This window comes from Phycodurus eques, chromosome 1 (assembly GCF_024500275.1).
Source record: "Phycodurus eques isolate BA_2022a chromosome 1, UOR_Pequ_1.1, whole genome shotgun sequence".
In the NCBI taxonomy this organism is placed as follows: Eukaryota; Metazoa; Chordata; class Actinopteri; order Syngnathiformes; family Syngnathidae; genus Phycodurus; species Phycodurus eques.
The window spans coordinates 30,375,129-30,402,134 of record NC_084525.1 but is presented as its reverse complement, the minus strand read 5'-3'; the positions used below and the strand labels follow the sequence as shown (position 1 = coordinate 30,402,134).

Genomic DNA, 27,006 nt, shown 5'->3' with positions numbered 1-27,006 from the left:
GAAGTCAGCTCGGATAGCTGCACACCCACGACCCTAATGAGGATAAGCGGTATAGAAAATGGATGGATGGCTTTTATACAAAGTACATGTTTTCATCTACTGTATATCTGAATGAAATCAGAATCAGAATCATCTTTATTTGCCAAGTATGTCCAACAAGTCCATTAAGCCTCCTATGACGTCTTTGTATCATACATAAGTTGGGCAAAATAATGTAGTCAGGTTTCATGAAGTCTGAATTTTAACACCTTTAATAATGCAAAGCAGTTGGATAAAATACGAAGTGGTTAACAAACATATAGTTAAGACACAAATGGAATTAAAAAACTACAAAAAATAAGACATAATTTATATCAACAAAAATTAAATGGTCAGATAAGGATGGCACATATGAAATGAAACTGATCCAATTAAATGGTGATGTAATGCTGTCGTAGTTTGGCCACAAGGAATTCATGGGTTAAATTATGTCTTGTGATTATCCCAACAATCTGAAATTGAAAATCACAAAATCACAAAATGAACAAGTTAGTGCAAAGTAGGCTAAGGTCAAATGTTTCAGTAACAACAACTACAACAGATAATAATTACTTACTTCTCCTACAGCGTTGACTACTGGTAAATGCCGTAGGCCCATTGTTCTGAACAGGTTAAATACCTGCGAGATGCGGGTGTTTGGTGACACTGTATAGGGACACGGGTTCATGTAAGGAGTAACATCCTGTAAACACAGGAAAAATTTTATGCTTGGTTAAATCCAAAAACACCATTTAATATTTCAACTTGTAAAGATGGTGACTAGCTGAATGGGCTATACCACAATCATCCGGGGACTGAGCTGGGTTAGGTCCAAGTCATGGATATCAGGGAAACGCGGGTAATCCTCAGTCATCTCTGCATATGTCAGTCTGGGCTGAGTGGCACTCTGACAGGACATGATATTGCATTGAAAGAAAGGCCACTGCATTGTCGTGGTTGCGACAAGTAAGTGATTGCAGGATTTAACAAAGAGATACATACACAGAAAAAAAGAAAAAAGTGGTCACAGAAGACCGCAGCGTGTCATGGATGCATTGCATTTCAATTCGATCAAAATGTCTGTACATTTGTACCACTGACCGGCTGGTTCTCAGCGTAACACACGCCTCTCATGAGTAGATTGACAAGCTGAGAGCGCAGAATAAGGCCGTGGAAGGTGAGCGGTCTAAAACGCTCCTCCATTGTCCACTCCTCACTGGGAGACTGGTCTGGGCACAGGTTGGGGTAGGGCATATGCCTAAACATGACACACAGTTATTAGAAATATCAATAAAAGAAACAAATACAACACGACTTGTACACTACAAACAAAAAGGTAGGCTTTCAGGTAAATTTCAGGATGACCCTAAAATTTACCATGTATAACCTTTACAGGTTCGCTTCATTTGACCTTCTGTAAACTTTTGAATGTAAATGTCCAAACTTTAATGTTTCAGTACTTTTTGCACAACTTGCCCTTCTATACACCTGTTGTGAATTTTAGCATTCAACTCATTGTTAAAGAACAGCACAAAGTACTGAAACATTGAACAATTGGACATGTACATTATAAAGTTTAGAGAAGGTCAAATTAAGTTCACCTCTAAAGGTTATAGTACATTTTAGGTTCAACCTAAAATTGAATCGGAAAGCGCAACATCCCCAACTTTTTGGTACTATGGTGTCCTACCTCCTCTCCAACATCTGCTGTAGGAGGTCCTCTCCCTCCTCCGCTGGATCAACAGCTGCACGCTGCTCATCACAAACGTTCCTCAGCTCACTGGAGGGGTATGACTTCATGGATTGGCAGCGCCGTCGCTGCTCACTTGCGCGAGACACAACGCTGGATTTCTCCATGGTGCAGAAAGATGAGGGTGGCTCTTCATTATTTCATCCACCATTGATGGCACTTATGTATTCATTTCAATAAATTACAAACCCCAATTCCAATGCAGTTAGGACATTGTGTAAAAATGTAAGAAAAAACAGAATACAATGATTTGTAAATCTCTTTCAACCTAGATACAATTGAAAACACATTTATATTTTTTTTTTGCCAAATATTCTCTCATTTTGAATTTGATGACTGCAACACATTCCAAAAACCTGGGACAGGGGCTCAACATACACCTGTTTGGAAAATTCCATGGGTGAACAGGTTAATTGGAAATAGGTGAGTGTCATGATTGGGTATAAAAGGAGCCTTCCTGAAAGGCTCAGTTGTTCACAAGCAAGGATGGGGTGAGATTCACCATTTTGTGAACAACTGCGTGAGCAAATAATCCCAACACTTTAAGAACAACGTACAATTGCAAGGAATTTAGGGATTTCATTATCTATGGTACATAATATCAAAAGATTCAGAGAAGCTGGAGAAATCTCTGCAGGTAAACGGCAAGGCTGAAAAACAACAAAATTGAAGGCCTGTGACCTTCTATGCCTCAGACGGCACTGCATTAAAAAGTAATCACAATTTTTGGCATTTATTCCATAGTTTGAACCACATTTGGTGGAGGCCTAATTTTATTTACGCTGCCATAACACGTATCCAAATTGTGCCACCCGAGTACAAAAAATAAAATAAATAAATAAATCACTTGTACCATGCAGTGTTAATTCAGCCGTAATCATGTTCAACTGTTAAACCAGAGTGCCACGTTGAGAAGAAATTGGAGAAAAGAAAGAGAATGTGTGAAGCACTTAATAACCCTTCCAATTTCAACATCTTCACCATCATGGGCACTGTAGAATGTAGGAACCCCAATCGTTCAAACTGATAAACCTTGTTTTTTTTATTTGCAAATACTCTCTCATTATGAATATGATGCCTGCAACGCGTTCAAAACAAATAAAAGTAAAACAAAAAATTAAAAAAACATGGGACAGGGGCATGTTTACCACTGTGTTATACCACCTTTCCTTTTAACAACACTCCATAAGCGGTTGGGAACTGAGGACATTAATTGTTGAAGCTTTTTAGGTGGAATTCTATTCCATTATTGCTTGATGTACAACATCAGTTGCTGAACAGTCCGGGGTCTCCATCGTCGTATTTTGTGCTTCATATTGCGCCACACATTTTCAATGGGAGACTGGAGGTCTGGACTGCCGGCAGACCAATCTAGTACTCATACTCTCTTACTTAAAAGCCACGCTGTTGTAACCCATGCAGAATGTGGCTTGGGATTGTCTTGCTCAAATAAGCAGGGACATCCCTGAAAACGACGTCGCTTGGATGGTAGCATATGTTGCTTCAAAACCGGTTTGTACCTTTCAGCATTAATGGTGCCTTCACAGATGTGCAAGTTACCCATGTCATGGGCAGTAACACACCCCCATACCATCACAGATGATGGCTTTTGAACTTTGCGCTGATAACAATCCGGATGGTCGTTTTCCCCTTTGCCCTGGAGGACATGACGTCCATGACTTCCAAAAACAATTTGAAATGTACTCGTCAGACCACACCACACTTCTCCACTTTGCGTCAGTCCCTCTTAGATGAGTTTGGGCCCAGAGAAGCTGGTAGCATTTCTGGGTGTCGGTGGTATATGGCTTTCGCTTTGCATGGTAGCGTTTTAATTTGCATTTAGAGCTGTAGCGACGAAATGTGTTAACTGACGATGTTGTTGTTTTTTAAGTGTTCCTTAGCCCATGTGGCAATATCCTTTACACAGTGTTTTAAATGCAGTCTTATATTTATACAGTAGGTACATAAAGTACTCAGACCACTTAAATGTTTCACTCTTTGTTATATTGCAGCCATTTGCTAAAATCATACCACTTAGAATTAAGGTCGAAAAGTTCTGTCTTGGTCTCATCAGACCAGAGAATCTGATTTCTCATCATCTTGGAGTCCTTCAGGTGTTTTTTTTTTTACCAAACTCCATGCGGGCTTTCATGTGTCTTGCACTGAGGAGAGGCTTCCGTTGGCCCACTCTGCCATAAAGCCCCGACTGGTGGACTGGATCTCTGGAGCTCAGCCACAATGATCTTTGGGTTCTTCTTTACCTCTCTCCCCAAGGCTCTTCTCCCCCGATTGCTCAGTTTGGCCTGACGGCCAGCTCTAGGAAGGGTTCTGGGGTCTTCCATTTAATGATTATTTTGGCCACTTTGCTTTTTGGAACCTTAAGTGCAGCAGAAATTTTTTTGTAACCTTGGCCAGATCTGTGCCTTGCCACAATTCTGTCTCTGAGCTCTTCAGGCAGTTCCTTTGACCTCATGATTCTCATTTGCTCTGACATGCACTGTGAGCTGTAAGGTCTTATATCGACAGGTGTGTGGCTTTCCTAATCAAGTCCAATCAGTATAATCAAACACAGCTGGACTCCAATGAAGGTGTAGAACCATTTTAAGGATGATCAGAAGAACTGGACAGCACCCAAGTTAAATATGAGAGTCACAGCAAAGGGTCTGAATACTTATGGCTGTGTGATATTTCCGTTTTTCTTTTTTAATAAATCTGCAAACATTTCAAAAATTCTGTTTTTTTTTCTGTCAGTATGGGGTGCTGTGTGTACATTAATGAGGAAAAAAATGAACTTAAATTATTTTAGCAAAAGGCTTCAATATACCAAAGACTGAAACATTTAAGTGGGTCTGAATACTTTCCGTACCCACTGTAAATCAGACTGCATTAATCTATTATACATTAAAATGGGGGAAACTATGCAAAAACATAAGAATTTGAGAAGGGGACCAATAAATTTTTACGGCACTGTATGTCGGCATATTGGATATCTTCTGTGTAGTGTGACATATCAATGACAACTCTCCAACAGCCCACCTTGACGTGAACCGATAGGATTGCGTATTGTGACCGGCACATTAACTCCCTTGCCTGTTGTCAACATTACTTGGTCAGCGTCAACATTTGTTTACGCGCACAAACAAATGTTTCCTGAAGTTTTAGAGCATTATTCGACAGAACGTCAGCATTTTTACATATAAACGTTAGTGCTAGCACTAGCTTGTGAGGCTACATCATGTTTTGTTGCCTGCTTGCGAGCTGTATCGTATTAAATGTACGTGACCATACCTCAAGTAGTCCTTGAATGGATGGCACAAAACGTCATCTCACGAGCGCACGGTGACACTGCACGTTTTTTCCCCCCTCTTTTTGTTCCTTTTTTCCTCCAAGATTACTGCAGCGATCCATTGATAAAGCCCAAAATATGGGATACGGAACTCAAGAAAAATAAAGTTAGTTTCCCCTATTCTGTTTGGGTTCTTGACACAACAGTGAAGTCTCAAACCATTTTACAATTTTTAATTTAACAAATCTTAACTGAAAACGGTTGTTCAAAACAAACCGTTTTGGTTCATCATGGCGTTTCACATATTATATGCCCTTTTAATAAGAGCTCCCAGTGGGAACTTCCCACTGAGAAGTACAAACAAAAATGACTCTGCCTGTTCCATTTTAAGCGCCATTTGTTCCAACTTTTCTCTTCCTTTTTCTGTAATTTGTCCGTCTGTCTTTAAGTAAACTTACACGCTCTCTCTCTCTCTCTCTCTCTCTCTCTCTCTCTCTCTCTCTCTCTCTCTCTCTCTCTCTCTTTCTCTCTCTCCTTGTCTCTGTCTGGTCTGTGCGCAGTCAGTGATTTCAGTAATTACCGCGTGCGATGCAGATTTGATTGACTGAAAGGGTGGCGGAACTCACATGTGATTGGTTGGTACAGTTCCTCACTATCTTAAAGCCTAAAATATGTTGCGCCGCTTAAAATAGAAATGTATGTCCTATCATCAGAAATAATCATAATTATTCTTTTTGGGATATGGTGTCCGGACACGGACTGCGAGTTAGTGACCTCTGTTTTAAACAATCGAAACAATCGAGCGAGCCAGAGTGAGCTGTTTAGCTCCGTAGCATACTAGCTAGTTAGCTCGCAGGCTAGTGAACATAATAGTTAACTTTCCGTAAAAGGTCCCAGTGTTTGCATCTATGGAGCCAAAGACATTACACTAGCGAGCCGGGTGTCACCACAACAACGAAAACTTATCGAGTCCAGAAAAAAAAAAACGTCTTGTATCCATTCTATTTATAGAACGATAACCCGCCCTACTGTTCTTCTGATTGGCTAGCTCCAAGACAGGACTCCTAACTTTTAGTGGCTAATGATTCACTCAAGCACTTTGGCAACACACACACACACACACACGACTAAAACATGTTTTTTTTTTTTTTTTTTTCCTTTGAGGATCAGTTTTGCTAAATAATTTCTTCATTTGAGGAGCAATTCTTTTGCTGCTTAATTGCACAGGGACCCGAAATGAGGATTATATGAAACAATAAAGATATGACAATATAATAACATATGAGTAATTGGCTTCCTTTATTATATAACCATCCGTTTTTATTTCTTGAATTCACATTGTGCATAAAAGATAATGTATTATTATTATTTTTAAAGCATTAACAGCCTATTTGCATCTTCACTTAAACAGGTAGCATTTTAGTCGTGTTCAGTGCGAGCGCCTGGGTGTGCGGCAGCAGCTCCTTGCGAATGTTTTTATTTTCTATTTGTGTCTTTGACTGTTTGTCCCGTTCAATAAATGGCCGAAAGCGCACCAGCAACGGTGGCTCCCGTTGCCCACTTGCAAGGGCATTCCAGTAAAATACCTTAGTTGCTCAATTTTTTTTACACTGCATTCACGTGACAGGATATCTGAAGCCCACTCGTAACTCAAAAGTTGTCTCACAACTAAAAGCAAAAGTGACGGCACTCGTAAGTCAAAGTACAACTGTATATGGAAATAGGAAGAAAATCGGATACAGGCCTCAAATTGGGATTGGGCACTTGCCTACGAGGAACAGGAAGTACCTTGAAGTGGATGTTGTTGCTGACTAGAATGTTGCCCTTCATGAAGTCCTGCTCGTTCGGGCGATTTTCGGTGACCACAGGGAAGGCGTGGTAAATGGTGGTGCGCAGGATGCTGACTAGAGATTGGACCCGAGTGTGGGGGTACACATATGTGAGGTTGGGCTCCATAATGTCACCGGCAGTCAACCTGTGATAGATGAGGTAAGTGAAACAAGGACTCAGGATACAAATTTAGGGTTTTTAATTCATTTTCATTTTTTTATCATTTCTAATCAAAGAACTTTTACAGTATTGTATCATGATACTGAATTGTTGATTGTGAAGATGTTGATTGAATACTTCATTTACTGCAAGTGTTGACTTTTTGTAACAAACCCGGTTTTAGATTGTTTCACTAGATTATTTTACACCGTTGCTACATTTTTATTTCATCAATATTTTACAATAAAGTCCTTCAAACTCTATACATAGAAAATTACAAATGTCAATTTCGTGATTTGAATATTTATACAGGCCCATAGAGAAGTATAATACAAATGAAAACTTTTCACTTGTCGGTTTTTCTTTTGCATCTAAAGTATTGCTGTCTCATGCTGTAGTGTTTTGTAAAACATTTTGATGCCATCCCCATTCCTTAAAGCTTTATCTTGCCGATGCAAATCCAACTGCAAATGCATAGTCATAGATAGGAAGGCTAGAATGTATTGTTATTTGTTAGTATGTCAAGCGGGATCACTTGACATACTAACAAATAACAATACACAACAGCAAATAAAAAAACACAACAGCAAATAACTAATCACAACAACAAGTAACTAAAGACAACAGCAAATGGAAAAACTAAATGAAATTAAGCTACCAGAAAAGGTAGGTACTGGTCGGGGATAAGACTCATCTCTGATTGGACGAACCTACAGAAAGAGGTAGGTACTGCCGAGGGAGATAAGACTCATCACTGATTGGACGAGAGGGACGACTAGATTTGACAGATGCCGTCTGTGCAGCCGAACCTCTTTTAAATGCCTTGTCATTGTGTGCATACTTATTTGAACGTCGTGATTTAGTCCTGAGCATATCTATTCACTATCACCTCATATGTATGTGTAACGGAAGCAAGCTAGGCGGTGCGGCTGTACGAATGTATGAATGTTGTTGTGTTTTTTAATTTGCTGTTGTGATTAGTTCGTTATTGTGTTTTTTCGATTTGCTGTTGAGTTTAGTTATTTGATGTGATAAGTTGTTTGTTGTTGTTTTTCGATTTGCTGTTTAGTTTAGTTGTTTGTTGTTGTGATTAGTTATTTGGTGTCGTGTTTTTTAACTTGCGGTTGTGTTTAGTTATTTGCTGTTGTGTTTTAGACTTCAGAGCCACCGTATAAAACAGCGTATCTCCATATTTGATAGGGAAAAAAATTACTATGCAGACTTAATTTTGTCATACATTCCAAAATGACAGTGGAGGACAGCACAATGTTTGTAGTTTTAGAGTATTTGCTACACCTAGTGGGGAAGTTGGTGAATAAGTTGGTTTCAAAAAGCATTCTACCAAGTTTTGTTAGAAATTCTTTTACCATATGTCAAATACTATTATTGTCAATACAAAATGTGACCTGAGCTCTTCAAATTAGTTCCTGTGTTAGATACATCCCTTTTATATGAAAAAATGTGTCTCAAATGCACCAAAGGTAATTTAATTTGAGTGATAACTGATGTTATGGAGGCACCAAAAGAGAACTGTTTAAATATCTGCAAATTGTAGTAAAATCATATTTCCTCAGTCTTGTTCTCAAAAGAGGCTTACAGAGACACTGTGATGTTTTACCTCATATGCCTGCAAAGAAATGCACAAATCTTACTTGTCCATCTCAACCTCAGTCTCCCACTCCAGAAGTGGTACTCCTCTTAGCTGGATATGAATGTCATAGATGCCCTTGTTGAATAAATCCCCTGTCCACTTTGCAACCTGGTGACCGACACGTCAAATGCCAAAACAAAACCGATGTATGAGATGAGGAGAGGAATGAGTTTAATTTCATGTAAATGTAAAGGGAAGAATCATATCAAGAAAAATATTTGTACACTTAGTGAAGATTCCAATATACTGTATATCATAATAGTCATACCATTAGGGTGATCATAATAGGGAGTCCATATGTGATTTCATTAGTGGATTCAATAAGGATGACAGTAAGGCTGATGGTCATCCTGACAACGCCTCCGAGGAATGAAGCAGCTCCAATGAGGGCAAAGGTCCCAGCGTAGATGTCCATTCCAAGTTTCCTGCCACAGATAGAAACAGTAAGAACCACTATCACGGTTGTCATTGGAATGAGAAAGACAGCGTGCAAAGCAGAGCTGAGAAGAATTTTACTTTTGTAGTTTCTCAATATTTTCACATCACGTAAAAAGATATGTAAAATAACACTTTACACTTACACTTTAAGGATGTTGGCAACCAAACGTCCATACGCAGCCCCACAGAGCAGTGAAGGGACGAAAAGACCGCTGGGTACTGACACACCATAGGTCCAACAGGCCAATAGGAAGTAAAGCAGGAAGAACACTGACAGAGTCACAGGGCTGAATGTACCTGAGTGGTCAGACAAGAAGCAAACACTATCACCTTAATATAATTATCAGGCTGCGAACTAATTTCTTCCCCAAAAATAAGATTTAATTGGGATTATACTCAACATAACTAATGGTGTTAAGATGGCTAGATGATAGAAAGAAAAATGAAATCCTGAAAGATCAAACCGTTTGGGCCTAAATGAATAATGGCCATGGCTTTTTGCTCCAACATAGTGACGACCTCTATTATGGCTACAATTCTTCTAGTTTGGACAAACATTATACAGGCACTGAAAATGTTTGCTTGTTTAAATATGATAAAAGTCCAAGTATAATGGAACCTTGAGGTTGAACGTCCCAAAAGGGGTACATTCAGAATTAGAGCAACAATTAAGTAAAAAAAAAAAAAAAAAAGTAAAATAGAGTTAACCACCGTTTATAGCGGGGGATACGTTTAAGACCCACAAACAATAGGTAAAAATCTGTGATATAGCAAGACCATATAATCTTTTAAAAAAGGTTTTACCCATCCCATATCCTTTAAAGATATTGAATCCTATTAAAACACACTTAAACATATTAACACACTTTTTAAACATTGTGTATATGTATTTCAACACAAAAAACAACTGTGTGTGATTGTCTAGGCGAAAACTGTGGGCGATAGCAGCTTCTGCGTAAGTGTACTCAATGTGTTTGTGTTTTACTGTTCTCCCAGCATTCAATAAACAACTTAAAAGTGCATCTGTGACTGCGGCTCCCCTTTCACAAATGTGAGGGCATTACAGTAAGTCCACTGTAAAAACCCATAAAAATGATCTTTAAAAAAAAAAAAAAAAACTGGGGGTACGAGAGGTGAACAACCACTGAAGGACACCAATGACGGCAAAGACAAAAAGTGATGATGATCATGAAACTGCTTGGTGTTTAGACTTTTTGTGAAGTGACTCACCAACACCACGAGCAGGAATCTGTCTTTTGCATCTTTAAGGGTGAGGACATAACTTTTTGAAAAAAGTTCAATTATGCAATGGTTAACTGTGTTCAACACCATCCTCCCCGAACTCCTCTCCTCCCAGCATCTCCAGCTTAGCGTCTCGCTTGCCATCTGCAAGTGTATTTACAGCTTCCTAACAGGCAGGACACAGCAGGTGAGGCTGGGGGACACCACCACCTACTACTAGTCACTTTAAACTGCATACATTTCTTGAGGTCTCTGCGCCCTTTGCACAATGGTCATTACACCAGACTATTGTTCTATTAGTCATTTCAAACTGTTCTAATTGCTTGGATACTCGGTATTATTTTGCACAATTGTAAAAATAAATAAATAATATATATATAAATATATATATTGTACTGCCATCACCACATTACTGGTAACCTTTTATTGCTCAGTGACTGTTTTTTTGTTTTTATGTCTCAAAAATATTATCTGTCAATTTGACTGTATGTTGTCATACTAAAGCGACTCCAACTACTGGAGACAAATTCCTTGTGTGTTTTTGACATAATTGTCAAATAAAGATGTTTCTGATTCATATTTTTGTTTAAACACTGTTATGAAAGTCAGCTCAGTTTTCCAACATTAGTACTGGCTTTTCCCTCAGTGAAGGGGGGTGGGGGTTATACGTAAAGCCCTGCCCCTGCTCTGTGCCTGTACATTGTAGTTCAACCTGGTTGACGAGGGTAGTGTTCCTCACCCTTTGTGAGGGAGCGGCGGGTGCTGACTGCTGTTTGTGACAAACAGCAGCTCAGAGTAGGCCCACTTTTTGGAGTCCTTGAAAGGGGGTGCTAGAGAGTACATTTCAATGATAACGTGGACAATGACTGTAATTAAGAGAGGAATGTGGAAGAAAATGGATGGATGGATAGACGGATGACTGTAGGAATGTTAAAACGTGCCCAAGTTGACTTGGATTCAGTAAATCTCACTTTCTGCACATCCTTATACAAGTGTTAGTGACGCGTCATTGTGTTTGACCTCAGATCTTGTGCACTATAATTTATCAATCTGTTTTTAGTGTAAATGTTCCCATCTCACCATCCTGGTGGAAAAGCTGGTGGATGGCAGCCTCTTGCGGGTTGAAGAACAAGGTGGCCATATCATTATACGTTTTGTTGGAGCAGAAGTACTGGCGGATGGTTGAGTTGATATCCTCACTGACAGAATGCTAAAAGAAAATCCGAGATGAGTTCACATGAGAAAAAAAAAAAGCAGTGTCACCAAGATTTTTGTTAATTTTGTTTGAAAGATTTTCATTCAGACGGCACTGTGGCCGACTGGTTAGAGCGTCAGCCTCACAGTTATGAGGACCGGATCACATCCCCAAAACATGCATGAATTGGAGACTCTAAATTGCCCGTAGGTGTGAATGTGAGTGCGAATGGTTGTTTATTTGTATGTGTCCCGCGATTGGCTGGCAACCAGTTCAGGGTCTAGCCCGCCTTCTGCTCAATGATAGCTGAGATAGGTTCCAGCACGCCCGCGAGCCTAGTGAGGAGAAGCGGCTCAGAAAATGGATGGAGATTTTCATTCACTGAATGAATATTGAAGTGGATGCACTACTACTTGACAGTACTGGAATGCTGGAAGAAATAGCAGAGGCTTACTGTGGTGTTATGGGCTGAAGGAGAGTACAGGTCCCTACATTCACCCAACAGCATGGAAGCGGAAAAAACCACCACTGTTGTCACCATGGCAACCAGGAGGCTCTCTATAACCCTATAAGGACAAAGAAAAAACACTGTTGTCGCATGCTTGAATAGAGAAAGAAATAAAAAGCAATCATTTGTCAAATTGCACTCCGTGTGGAAAGGTGTTACCTGATAAACTTGGCCTTTGGGTGGATGTGTCTAATGCGATATTTGGCAAGGTTCTTGTTCATGCAGTTGAAAAGAGCCCCAAGGAGCCCACCTGCTATCCCCATCAAGACAAAGAAGGCCAGGTCCACTGCAGTCCATAAGTGGCAGTTTTTGTCTCCATCCGAGCACTAACGAGTGAAACGATGGCGGAGTTTGAGTCTGGTAGATTTGATTTCAATTTAAGGTACAGTACTACGATAACTGCAGCGTATGAATTTGAACTTTGTGACACATTTCATATTTGCTGCAGGTCTCTGTCACATATCCTTAGAAAATTTTATTTGGGATATTTTAGACTAAAGGTTACATGCATTATTATTATATTTTATTTATTAAGTAATGAATATTCCTAAATATTGTCTCCGCCCACAATCATTTATTCAGTGATTTCCATTTTTACCTTAAATTCTCCAAAGTTGAGCAGGCCAGGCAGCTGGAAGGATCCCCACTTATTGAAGTTTATACCCGAACGGAAAAAGTTGAGGGTGAATGTGGCAGACATTGAGCAAAACAGCTGGAAGACAAGATTAAAAAAAAATTAATAAAAGTATCGAATGTCATGAGGTATCTATTACATATACACACACACACAACACACAGACGGTGCTGTATTGGCCCCCTTCTCAAATTCTTATATTTTTTTCCAGTTTCCTCACTTCAATGTTTAAGATCCAACCACTTACTGTACCGATTATCCTCATTCGGGTTGCGGGCGTGCTGGAGCCTATCCCAGCTATCTTTGGTAGCAAGAGGTGGGGTACACCCTGAACTGGTCGTCAGCCAATCGCAGGTCACATACGGTAGGTACGGAAAGTATTCAGACCCCCTTAAATTTTTCACTCTGTTTTATTGCAGTCATTTGCTGAAATCATTTAAAGTTCATTTTTTTCCTCAATGTACACACAGCACCCCATATTGACAGAAAAAAATAACAATTGTTGAAATTTCTGTAGCTTTATTTAAAAAAGAAAAATGGAAATATCACACAGCCATAAGTTTTCAGACCCTTTGCTAAGTATTTAGTAGAGCCATGAGTGTTTTTGGGAATGATGCAACAGGTTTTTCACACCTGGATTTTGTGATCCTCTGCCATTCTTCCTTGTAGATCCTCTCCAGTTCTGTCAGGTTGGATGGTGAATGTTGGTGGACAGCCATTTTCAGGTCTCTCCAGAGATGCTCAATTGGGTTGAAGTCAGGGCTCTGGCTGGGCCATTCAAGAACAGTCACGGAGTTGTTCTGAAGCCACTCCTTTGTTATTTTAGCTGTGTGCTTTGTGTTATTGTCTTGTTGGAAGGTGAACCTTCGGCCCATTCTGAGGTCCTGAACACTCTGGAGAAGGTTTTCATCCAGGATATCCCTGTACTTGGCCGCATTCATCTTTCCTTCGATCGCAACCAGTCGTCCTGTCCCTGCAGCTGAAAAACACCCCCACAGCATGATCCTGCCACCACCATGCTTCACTGTTGGGACTGTTTTGGACTGGTGATGAGTAGTGCCTGGTTTTTGCCACAGATACCACTTAGAAGTAAGGCCAATAAGTTCTGTCTTGGTATCATCAGACCAGAAAATCTTATTTCTCACCATGCTGGAGTCCTTCAGGTGTTTTTTTTTAATTTTTTATTTTTTTTTTAAGCAAACTCCATGCGGGCTTTGATGTGTCTTGCACTGAGGAGAGTCTTCCGTTTGGCCACTCTGCCATAAAGCCACGACTGGTAGAGGGCTGCAGTGATGGTTGATTTTCTAGAACTTTCTCCCATCTCCCGACTGCATCTCTGGAGCTCAGCCAGAGTGAACTTTGGGTTCTTCATTACCTCTCTCACCAAGGCTCTTCTCCCCCAATTGCTCAGTTTGGCTGGACGGCCAGCTACTAGGAAGGGTTCTGGTCGTCCAAAATGTCTTTAATTATGGAGGCCACTGTGCTCTTAAGAACGTTAAGTGCAGCAGAATTTTTTTTGTAACCTTGGCCACGTCTGTGTCAGTCTCTGAGGTCTTCAGGCAGTTCCTTTGGCCTTATATAATCACGCTAGAAACCAGCTGACTAAAGAAATTAACATTGCAAAGAGGAACTATGCAGCAAAGTTGGAAAAACAGTTTAGCGCTAACGACTCTAAATCAGTCTGGCATGCATTCCAATAGCTGACAAATTACAAGCAACGATCCCCCCAAGATGAGAACAATAGCACACTAGCCAACGACTTGAACACCTACTACTGCAGATTTGAAAAGGATTTTGGGGGGGGTCGAGCATGAACTGCCTTTTTAAAGTCATGCCACAGCATCTCAATAGGATTCAGGTTAGGACTTTGACTAAGCTACTCCAAAGTCTTCATTTTGGGGTAATTTTGGTGTTCTGTTTTCGCCATTTGTGGACAATGGCTCTCACCATGGTCCCAAAGCTTTAAAAATGGCTTTATAACATTTTCCACGGTGATAGATCTCAATTAATTTCTTTTTCATTGCTTCCGGAATTTATTTTCTTGGGATGATGTCTAGCTTTTGAGGATCTGTTCCCTACTTCACTTTGTCAGGCATGTCCTGTTTAAGTGATTTCTTAATTGAGGACAGGTGTGGCAGTATCAGGCCTGGGTGTGGCTCGAGAAATTGAACTCGGGTATGATAAACCACATTGAATTTTTAATGGGGGGGGGGGGGGGGGGGGGGGCAATCACATAAAAAGGCCATTCATGCTCGAAAACCATCCATTTTTGCTGAATTCAAACAATTCTACAAGGAAGAGTGGGCCAAAATATTTCCACAGAGATGTAAAAGAATCATTGCCAATTATGGCAAACGCTTCATTTCAGTTCTTGCTGCTGAAGATGGCCTAACTAGTTTTTAGGTTAAGGGGGCCATTACTTTTTCAAAGAGAGCCAGGTAACTTAGAATCATTTGTTTCCCTTAATAAGTGAAATCGTTTTAAACTAGCATTTTAAGATAACTTGGGTCATATTTATCTTAAATTTACATTTGTTTGATGATGTTAAAGTAATACTTTTTAGTTATATTTTTGTCATTAGGTAGGGTCACAGCCATTCTGGACACAGTGTATGGTCACATGATCATTGTGACCTAACACGTGCTGAAAAGAGCGTAAACAAACATGGTGTCAAATGAGTCGTCTGATGACGGAGACTTTGAAGACGAATTATTAACTGCGGAGGATACTGAAGGCGGACTTAGGCGCGACAGGAAAGAACCACTTTGACGAAAGGTGGGGTCGCTGAAGACTCGGAAAATGAAGAGGGAACTGAACTTGTTAGCACTGGCATTCTGGAGAGGAAAAGCCTGCGTACAGTACCTCTCTTCTTCCTGGCTGCAAGACGCTTCACCCTCGTAATTGTTCGGATTATTGATGCATCGGTAGCAGGTGGTGGCTCAAAGATTGAGGGCACAGCATCTTTATTTAGGGCCGGAAGCGTCAGGTAGCCCATTTCGTACTGCATCACACTCATTGTAATCATCAGGATACTTGAAGTGTGCACTACACACGCGGGATTGTTTATTTTTTGGAAGTTCCGGCTGGCCGCATAGATGTTTATTTCTTTATTTTTTTAGAAGGAAGAAGGTGAAACCTGACACGTAGTATTGTCCCTGTCCGAATTATCACAATACTTGGCAATGCAATAAGGCATTTTGTATTAAGAATCACACACGGAAACACCAATCGAAAAATAACGACCGCCGCCATGTTTACGCACAGGTGACGTCACTAAATGGTGTAACGTCATTACTTTGATACTTAATCGGCTTAATTTGTTTTTAGGTCAACATGTGCCATTGTTTTTTTCTGGATTATTTTTATACACATTGTTTAATTGAAGAATGGAAATTGAATATTTAGTGTAATGGCCAATGTATTCCTTTAAGCATTCAAGTGGGGAAACTATGCAAAAACAAGAATTTGAGGAGGGGGTCAATAACTTTCACTTTTTCATTTGTAAGTGACAAATGGAAACTATTTTTGGACAAATTGTTCAGTCCCGCCGGTCCGTTTTATCCGATATCCGTTATATCAGGGTCTGTTTTACTGAAGTTCCACTGTATCTGTAGCTCTCTCTCTCTCAACCATCAGTCACATGTTCCAATGCTTTTGCTCACTTTGAAAAGTGGGTGGCTTCAAACAAAAGGTGCTCTTTCCTGAGTTGTTTAACACATTCTCAATGTAAATACCATGAAAAAAAAGCTGGAATTCTGAAATTTTGTTTCATATTCATCTTTTGATCTGAAACCCAAATATCTTCAGTATACAACAAAAACAAAGGAATTGACCTTTCCAGTCCAATACTTTTGGAGCGGACTGTATTATGAATTGCAATTTCCATTCAACAACACTGTTCTCAATATTGATTCACACTGTTGGACTGGCCATTCTTGCATACAACCCCAACAAACACCACTATCGATCTCTTTTGATACATTGGCAGGACCTACCACTTTCCAAGTGAGGGCCTGGTTCCAGAAAGAGGAGCCTTCCTCCAGGCTGAAGAGGGTTCCTCCGATGGGGGCACCAAAGGCAGCAGCTACTCCAGCAGCAGCACCAGCAGACACAAAGTCCCGCTTTTCCCTTAAGTGCAAAACGACAGGACATTGACAACTGCTATATACAGTGCATACTATAAGGAACTAAACAATATACAGTGGTATAAGATTGTGTACCAAAATCATACCTGTCACTCCGGAAGAAGGAAAAATTTAATTTGATTCTCTTAAAAGTGATGCTCTGAAACTGAGAAGCACAACAATCTGATAACAGCACCCAAATCAGAACAACAGACGAAGGCGGCAGGTGGCTGGATCATTGGCAGACAATGTTTGCAACTACTGTACATCACTTAATACAAGAAAATGACAATATCCAGGGGAGTCAAACTCACAATTGCTCCTGCATTTGATTGTTGTCACATGTATGAAGTATTTAACAACAAATTGAATTTGAAATTAGAAGTTATGGGGGGTAGGGGGGGGGGAACTACTAATGTTCAGCTCATGTTAACAAGGAATTTGGTGGTGGAAAATGCTTATAATAGCTGTTAAAAAATGTTGGTACATATTTTCTGCCAAAATGAAAAGAACAAATCCATTTCCCAAGAAATACGGCATAGACACACTATTTGCTTTAGTGGGCCACATAAAATGATGTGGCAGGCCAGATCTTGTTATACACACTGGATATAGAAAATCTATCCTATTACAGGTACATGACATTGATTATACTTAGTGCAAGATTGAGCAAAGATAGGATATTCATCCATCCATCATCCATTTTCTATACCGCTTATCCTCCTTAGGGGCGCAGGTGTGCTGCAGCCTATCCCAGCTGACTCTGGGTGAGAGGCGAGGTAGACCCTGAACTGGTCGCCAGCCAATCGCAAGCTAGGATATTCATGTGCTTTTAATTACTGTTGACCTACAGTTAAGACCAAAATTATTATTATGAGTCAGCTTGTCAAAACAACCAATAATGCCCAGAAATGGCGCAGCTTCCTCCCACATCCCAAAATCATGAACATTAGGTTAACTGAAGACTTAAAATCGTACAAAAGGTTGAAATCAGATGTTTACATACACTATATAAACAGTCGCATACACTTTTTTTTCCTAACTGACATGAAATCAGACTTAACTCTTCCTGTTTTAGGTCAATTAGGATGAACAAAATGATTTCTATTTGCCAAATGCCAGAATGAGAGAGATAATTATTTCTTTAGGGAACTTTTCATTTCTTCAAAGTCAGAAGTTTACATACAGTAAGATCACTATGCCTTTAAACAATTTGGGAAACCCCAGATGATATCATTTATTTGGAAGCTTCTGATAGAGTTATTGACATCATTTGAGCTAGTTAGAGACATACCTGTGGGTGTGTTTGATGGTACAACTGAAACACACGGCTTCTTTGCGTAATATCATGGGAAAGTCAAAACATATCAGGAAGAGAATTGTGGCCTTGCACAAGTCTGCTTCATCCTTCGGTGCAATTTCCAGATGCCAGACGGTGCCGCATTAATCTGTTCAGACAATTATATGCCAGTATAAACACCGTGGTCCAGCCATTATACCACCTCGGAAGGAGAGTGGGTTCTGTTTCCAAGAGATGAATGTGCTTTGGTGCAAAATTTGCATATCAAATCAAGAACAAAAGCAAAAGACATTTGTGAAGATGCTGGCTGAAGCTTGTAAGAGTGTGTCATTATCCACAGCGAAACAAGTACTGTACCGACAAGGGTTGATAGGCCACTCTGCCAGAAAGAAGCCTTTACTCCAAAAGAAACATCAAAAAGCCAGATCACAGTTTGCAAAAGGACAGGAACAAAGACCTTCATTTTAGAAAACATGTCCAGTAGTCTGACAAAACTTAAATTGAATTGTTCGGCCATAATGAGCATCGTTACATTTGGAGGAAAAAGGGGAAAGCTTGAAAGCCTGAGAACACCATCATGACTGTGCAATACAGGCATGGGAGCATCATGTTGTGGGGTTGCTTTTCTTCAGAAGGGACTGGTGCACTTGAAAAAATAGATGGCATCATGGGGAAAGAACATTATGGGAAAATACAGATGCAACATCTCAAGACATCAGGCAGGAAGTTAAATCTTAGGCCCAAATGGGCCTTCCAAATGGACAATGACACAAAGCATACTGCCGAACTGGTTACAAAGATGCTTATATATAACAAAATCAATGTCTTGAAGTGGACATCACAAAGACCTGATCTCTATCCGACTGGAAATTTGTGAGAATCTTGTGGAAGGATAGCCAAATACATCTGACCCAAATCAAACATTTGAAAAGCAATGGTGCCAAATACTAATGAAATGTGTGAACTTCTGATACTGAAGAACATAATGAAAAATTGTCTTAAAAAACATTGTCTCATTTCTCTGGCATTTAGCAAATACAAATCATTTTGGTAATCCTAATTGACCTGAAACAGGGCAAGTTTAGCCTGAGTTCAGGTCAGACAGTGAGAAAAAAAATGAAGTGTATATATTATTTTATATAGTATATGTAAACTTCTGGTTTCAACTGTCAGCGTGAATGTGAGTTTGCTTTCGTTTAATGTGCAACTGACTGGCAACCAGTCCAGGGCGCACCACCCCTTCAAAGTCAGCTCTGTCATTCATCAGAGATAGTCAACATGAAAAGCGATAAAAAATAAATTAATTCATCAAAAGCAATTGAGGAGTCAGTAGCTACGCAACCCAAGGATAATTTGAAAATTAAAACTTTTCTTCTATTGTTATGAACACCATGTATAACCATTGTATTATAATTGAGTTTTGAAGCAATAGATTGTCACAATGAAATTGAAACTGTACTAGTACATGATTAGTTCACATATGCATGCTAGTACACCATTTTCACTAATGGTTAATGGTGAGATTGAGATTTGTGGCTACTGTATGTACCTGAGGAAGGCCAGCTCCCACAATGGCTCCACTGTGTATCATTGGACCTTCTTTGCCCACAAAAAGACCTGAGAGGACACAAACACTTTCTGAGACAACGCAACACTGACACTCCTCAAACTTACATGAATAGAAACGTTGCATCAAATCTGGGGTGAAAATATCAACAGAATAACACTGGATGTGGTCCAATGAAGTATGAGCAATGATAACTGTGCAATTCAACTGTAAAAAAAATAAAAATAAAATAAAATAATTATATACTTGTGGGGAGGATAAAATAAGAAAACTAAGAGTGTTATTATCTTATAACTGACAAAATACAACAAATAGTCATTGTAATAAAAAAAAGATTAAATAAAAAAATTAAATTAAAGTGATTCAGGGTTTATCCCCCAAACAAACTTCTGATGAGCAAGGATTTTTGTGACATTTACTAGCAGATTGCAGTAGCATTGACAAGGCCAGGACAACAATCTATCCATTTCCTATACCTGTTAAGGGTCACTAGTAAGATGAGTAAAGTCAGACGAGTGACAGAATTAGTAACATCTGGCAAGTACCGGATGTCTGACATGTGACAACCATCTCTCATTTGTCAGCTGGTTAATGTGGCAAGACAAGAAAGAGCTTTTTGCTTCAAAGAAACCTACATTCATGCCTGGTTCAATTTTGTAAAAAACATCCCAAAAGCATGTGGTAAATATATTATTGCTGTTGTTCTGTTTTATCCCACCAGAAATGGGATTCAATCAGGGCGAAAGGACACATTAGCAGTTAGAAATATCAGTTAGTTTTGAAAGATGAAGATGAATTTGACAATTGAGCACAACAACAACATAAAGCATACATCCAAATGAAAAAGACCAACTCCACCAAAGTTAACATTATTGAATGGCCAAAAATACAGCAGAGAACTGACGTCAATGTACCTTTTAACAAACCTGTAAGTTCTTAAAGTATTTATTGGTCTAAATAACTAAAATGGCATGTTACTGGGGTCTGTTGACATTATACATCACTCTACTAAGACCCAGAATGTGTCCCTGCTTTCACAGTGAACCATACTGGAAGAAAAATGGTGTTTGTACTATTTTCATCATCACACTTTACCTCCAGCTACACTAAACAGAACTCCAACAGCTTTGCAGAGAAACGTTTGTAGACGGACGATTCCAGGAATCTTCACTCCATTCAAGTAACTTTTGATTTCAGGAATCCCCGAACCTGCAGCTAAGGGCTGGATAGCAAAAAAAAAAAAAAAAATATTCCATTACTATTTAGACTGTAATCTTACATTAGGTTGTAAAACTAAAATTGCACCCGCACTTACTGTTAAAAGAATGAATGGCTACTTTAACATTCAAACTATGTCTTTGGGAACAAATGTACAATTTGACTAGTCCAACAGGCAAACAAACCAATAGAATGGTTCATAGACCTAAAGTTATAATACGTGGAAAACATTGAACAACATTATGGTGTTGATGCTTCATCTGCAGGATTGCAGGTCTCAACTTACTACTTAGAAAAGCTTCAAACTCTTATGGCTGTGGTGGTTTGAAATTATTAGACCAATGATATAGTGCATATAGCATATTAGAATAGATTGGCTGGGATGTTTCTTTAGCTGCAATAGACCTGGCTACCTTCCAAAAGTATTGGAACAGTGAGGCCAAATCCTTTAGTTTTGCTGTAGAATGAAAACATTTGAGTTTTACATCAAACGATGAATACAGAAGAGATCAAAATTTCAGTTTTATTTCTAAATATTTTCATTTTTAGCTGAGTGAAAGTATTGGAACAGATAAGCCTTCAAATAGACTTCAGATTTCATATTTAGGTGCAAATCCTTTCTTTGCAAAAACTGCATAAACCCAGTGACCCACTTAACCAACCAAATGTTTGCATTCTTCATTTGTAATGATTTTACAGTCTTTTACTGCAGCCTCTTTCAGATGTTATTTGGGTGAGGAGGGTTACTACATTCATTCTCCTATTTAGGAGGTAAATGCATGCGCTATAGCACAGGTGTCAAACTGGTAGCCCGGGAGCCAGATCCGGCGCGCCACATCATTTTATGTGACCCGTTTGACGTTTGTTACTTAGTACACCAGTTATTTCTTACTTCTTCTGGGCATTCCAAGTGGTTCTTTTATGACCAAATTTTGCGCAATGGCTCTGCTTGAGCTCACTTTTTTACCCACGGAAGACTCTGATTTTCATGTTGTTTATACCTCTAACTAGTATAATTGCAGTCTTCACAGGCAAAAGCCAAATCTGAACTTGGGTGTGGACAGTCAACACTTTTTTTGTTTGCATAATCACTGGAATAGGATATACCTGGACAACAAAACACACCTGTCAGTCACATGTTCCAATATTTTTGCTCACATGAAAAATCGGTGGGTTCAAACATAAGGTGCTATGTTAAAAATTTCTTTATCAGATGTAAATACCTGGAAATAAAAGATTAACAACTGAGCTCTTGTCTCATAGTCATCTTTTGATGTCCAACCCAACTACTCCAAAAATACAGAAAGTGGTCTCACTGTTGTAATACTTTCACATGGGGAGTCAGTACTTTATTAATTTATGTACGTCCATCAGGCTTTCCCTAGCACCAAATAACTCTAGGGTTCAAGTCATCCATCCATGCACTTTCTGAACCACTTATACTCACTATGGCAGCGGGTGTGCTAGCGCCTGACTCAGGTTTTTTGTTTTTTTTTGTTTGTTTTTTTGTTTTTGTTTTTTCCTGTTTGGCTGTTAGGTCAAGCAGAATGGAAAATCTGTATCCCTTTAATGCCGAAACAGTTTTACTGTGTCACAGTGGAGTTTTTAAGGTTCCGCTGTGGTATTATAATTGAGGTTTATTGAGAATCAGACTTGATCAGTCAAACAGAACAACGTTTCTAGAAGGGAGAAAGAAACAAAGACAAAAGATAAAGCACTAATTGTAAACAGGATAAGTGAAGATAATCATTACATTATCTACAACAATTAAACGTTAAGTATGAGTGTTGCATGGGGCTTCAGTGCTACACCCTGTGAGGGAAGAACAGGACAAGACAAAATAGGACAAGGACAGGGGAAGAAACATGCAGGACCAGGGTCGTGAACCCGGCTGCACAACCGAAGTGCGGTGGCATTAATGTATTGTTATGTAAATTATAAAAGTTTACAGGACGAGAGTATAAGTGAGGGGATACACACGCAATTTGCATATTCATGAGTTATTTGTTGCAGTAAGGGGTGTGTGCCTGCGGATACATGCAAGTGAATTGACACCGTTTTACATGCACAAAGACTGACAGAAGTGACCTGTAATTGCTGTGGCCGCACCGCGGCGGTTGAGGACCCCACCCGGTCAATCGAGGGGCGGGGTCAGGCCCAGGGGTCCACCCGAGAGCAGCCCGGCGGACGGGACACGTCCCACACCGAGGGACCCAGGGCAGTCCGCGGGCCCCACCGAGGCGCCTCGACAACCGGCCCCCCAGTAGGGCTGTCAGGCACTACTCCCTAACAGCCAACCACACCCCACCCCACCGCCCCCCAGAGAGGTGTAGGTGGTGCATTCAAACATGGGGAGTGTGTGTGATGCATTTAAAATCCAGGGGGGTAGGCAGGGCGCACGGACCAGGAAACAGCACAGACGTACTGAAACCGAATCAGACACCCACACCCTCCCGATCCCATACCAGTCCCCCAGGAACCCTTTGATATGTGTATGTGCCCAGATGTGATTAGTGAGAAATATATAGAGTGAATGGTGTGAGTGTGTGCGCCTATCTCAGCTGACTTAAGGCGGGAGGCAGGGAACACCCTGAACTAGTTGCCAGCCAATCGCAGGGGACAATCAGTCAATCTTTAAAGTTTTTTACAGTACAGTTGACCCCAGCTATTCACGGGGGTTAGGGATCGAGCCTGACATCCATCCATCCATCCATTTTCTGAGCCGCTTCTCCTCACTAGGGTCGCGGGCGTGCTGGAGCCTATCCCAGCTGTCATCTGGCAGGAGGCGGGGTACACCCTGAACTGGTTGCCAGCCAATCACAGGGCTCATAGAAACAAACAACCATTTGCACTCACAGTCATGCCTATGGGCAATTTAGAGTCTCCAATTTATGCATGTTTTTTTTGGGATGTGGGAGGAAACCGGAGTGCCCGGAGAAAACCCACACAGGCACGGGGAGAACATGCAAACTCCACACAGGAGGACCCGGATTGAATCCGGGTCCTCAGAACTGTGAGGCTGACGCTCTAACCAGTCGGCCACCGTGCCGCCTGGAGCCTGACATGAATTGTCAAAATCTGTGAATAATTGATGATTATAATTACATGAAAAAAAAGAACAAAAGCAAATGAGTGGGGGATGGGTCAAAAGAAAAATCCAAATAAAAGGCAAAAATCTCCGAATAGGGTTAATTTTGAATGCCGAACCACAAATATGCGTGGTTCCCTGTTAATTTGTTTAGAAAGCTAAGCATGAGTTTCCTCAAACAAAAACAGTTTTTCATATTGGCTCAATCTTTCATTCAAGTTGAAAATTCACATGACAGTGTGAAGTGCCAACTGGCTGAAAGAGAGACAATTGAAAACTGTGCCAGCCGGATTCAAATCACATTAGGTGTTCTGTTACATACAGCAATACACTTTTCTTTTTCTTTACACCATTGACCGGTTTCACTTTTCCAATTGAATTGTGTGGGCCTTTCTATATGAAGTTAACCTGTTTGTGTGGATTGTCTCCAGTATGCCAATTTCCCACCCACAGTGCAAAAAACGTGAATATGTTATATTCACTGCGATTGGCTGGCGACCAGTTCAGGTTGTACCCCGCCTCTCGCCCAGAGTCAGCTGGGATAGGCTCCACCACACCCGCGACCCTATTGAGGATAAGCGGTATGTAAAAATGAATGGATGGCTGTTATGTTCATCCATTGTAAACTGATATTCAAACTGCTATTAAAGCTCAGCAAATGTTGCAGAAATATGCATTCTTACCTCAATGAGGACGAGCACGCTGGCAATAAAGATGAAGGTCATGTTGAAAGCCAAGAGCTCCAGCAAAGACAGAGGGAGGCAGCCTTTCTCACTGCACTCCTCTACAGCTGAAAGCGTCAATATAAGGTACATAAACTTCCACAGTGTGAGTTACAGGTCGTGCCATGCACTAACACTAACGGTCCTGGTTGGGAGAATTAACACTTATGGTGCTCAGCCTGAGCATGTGAAAACCATAACATTTACACTGTTTACCCAAAATCATATATCACAAATTAAAAAAACAATAGCCAATACACGGTACACACTAAGTAATGCAATCTGAACACTTCTGGAAATTGTTGGGTGCTGAATTACAATTGCAGGCTTCCGAAAGGATACAATAACCAACCAAAGAAAACTTGAGCTTGGTGAAGAAGCGCACAAAGTAATCCACAAACAGACCCAGCTAAAAGAAAAGGGAGGAAGGAAACATTTGAAATTAATCAGTCACATGTTGAAGTACAAAAAGAAAGAAAGAAGTACGTACCAATCCAACTGATGCTCCAATTGCAAACACCATCACCCATCGCAGTGCTTCATACTTTTTAGCTTTCTGTTGGAAATGAAAGAAAAACACTGACTGATGTAATTTCATTTTCATAATCAAAATCATCTTTATTGGAATCAGATCATCTTCATTGGTCAATTATGTCAAAACACACAAATAAACTGTTACCAGAGTTGGTTTCACTCTAGTACTATGGCGAAAGAAGACACCACAGTTTAACTAAATAAGAATTTAGGACATACACACACATGCACAAAATATAGAGTTATGAAGCAATATTGGGCGTGACAAAGTGTAGCAATACTGATCAACAACAGAAATGTGCACGATGCCAAGTGAGAGCTGCAATGATCATGGCTTGACAGAAATATGCAAAATGATGCCGTCAAATGTCAGCGCAAGAGGGACGAATGCCATAATCATGATACAACAAATTTCTATTTTTTATTTTAAATATAACGACAAAGTTGCTAAATTGGCAATACTGAATAGCAAGACCAGAAGGTGAAAAGTGGACGTTAAGTGTTCTGTAATTCTTTATCCCTTGTGTATTTTGAAGAAAAAATATGAGAAAACCTTTAAGAAGATACCTGGGAATGGCTTTTAATTGTGCAAAATTTACAAAATGTCTCCTTTAAACAATTTTGGGAGTTTTCCTGCTTGTAATTGTGGGTCCATCATGTCTACACAACAAAGTGCCTGTTTTATTTTAGTTGTGAGGTTTTATAACAAATGGATATATTCTCTCATTTCAGAAGAACAAATGACATTAATGACATCATTGCTTGCCCTGTGAGCATAAAAGGAGCACTAAGAACCGGAACACATGCACTCAAACAAACACAAGTCAATATCTAGTTCAAGCTGTAACTCTAAAAACAAAATCTCTCTTACCTTGTTGTCCATCCCCTCCAAAATCTCCACATAAGGCTCACTGACAGATCGGTCATAATCCAGGCTCTATTAAATATAAAGGGCTTACTCTCAAACAGTTGATGACATATAAAGACAAATTGCAGTTTGGACTCACTGCTGGAGTTTTCTTATTAGATTACCTCATAGTCCTTCCTTGGCAAAATCTCATCCTCTTCTTCTCGAATTTCTCCAAGAATTGTCTGGAGTAACAGTAAATAAAAACTTTTGACAAGTTTACATGACAGATTGTTAAATGACAATATTAGGGCTTTCTGGGAACTAGTGCATGGGGAAGGGTACCGTTGCGACCATTCCAAAATCGTTAAGTGATGATGCTGCTGCCATTAAGTGAGTCAAGATTAGCATGAATTAAACAATGTTCACACAAAAGCATCAACTGCCTGCGTTTTCAGCATCCACCCAATGATGCTGCACAACATCTTTGAACCGTGATGAGTACAATGATGCTTAAGAAAAAAATGTGAGAACAGAAATGCAACTTGGCAAAATTAGTGTACAGCCAAATCACGACGTTCGTTATATCTAATTAGTTGCGAATAAGTTACATTGGATGGTCACGGCACATTCATTGGGGTAGCAGAACGCTGCAGCGAGCAAGACGTCCCAAATCAGAGTTTTGAGTCGATTGAAAGCATACAAGTCGAATAAAAATGTGTATCACATACACCTGCTCTGCTAAACAAGTGCAACGACGTCCTACCAATTCCTCTGGCGTACGCGTGTCTTCTTCACTACAACGCCTGCAGCCGAAACAGGTCCCACAACACGCCATCTTCGTTGTTGGGTCATGCTGCATTCAATGCCTACAAGAAAATCAGCACACTGTAGA

At 40.1% G+C, this 27,006-nt stretch overlaps 1 protein-coding gene across 1 annotated transcript; it reads right to left on the bottom strand.

Annotated features, from left to right (window-relative positions):
- Positions 1 to 117: 117 nt before the first annotated feature.
- On the bottom strand, positions 118 to 26,973 carry LOC133408316 (H(+)/Cl(-) exchange transporter 6-like). Its single transcript, XM_061687063.1, has 23 exons — positions 26,878 to 26,973; positions 26,297 to 26,356; positions 26,136 to 26,201; positions 25,221 to 25,286; positions 25,073 to 25,139; positions 24,692 to 24,798; positions 20,798 to 20,924; positions 19,685 to 19,752; positions 16,943 to 17,001; positions 16,707 to 16,839; positions 12,676 to 12,789; positions 12,237 to 12,403; positions 12,024 to 12,135; positions 11,455 to 11,584; positions 9,276 to 9,429; positions 8,963 to 9,119; positions 8,696 to 8,802; positions 6,843 to 7,029; positions 1,709 to 1,869; positions 1,120 to 1,276; positions 818 to 925; positions 596 to 721; positions 118 to 491 (listed from the first exon to the last, which is right to left on the bottom strand). Exons 1-23 carry the CDS (start codon positions 26,971 to 26,973, stop codon positions 411 to 413), a joined length of 2,610 nt encoding a protein of 869 aa, XP_061543047.1. The 3' UTR covers positions 118 to 410.
- Positions 26,974 to 27,006: the final 33 nt, after the last annotated feature.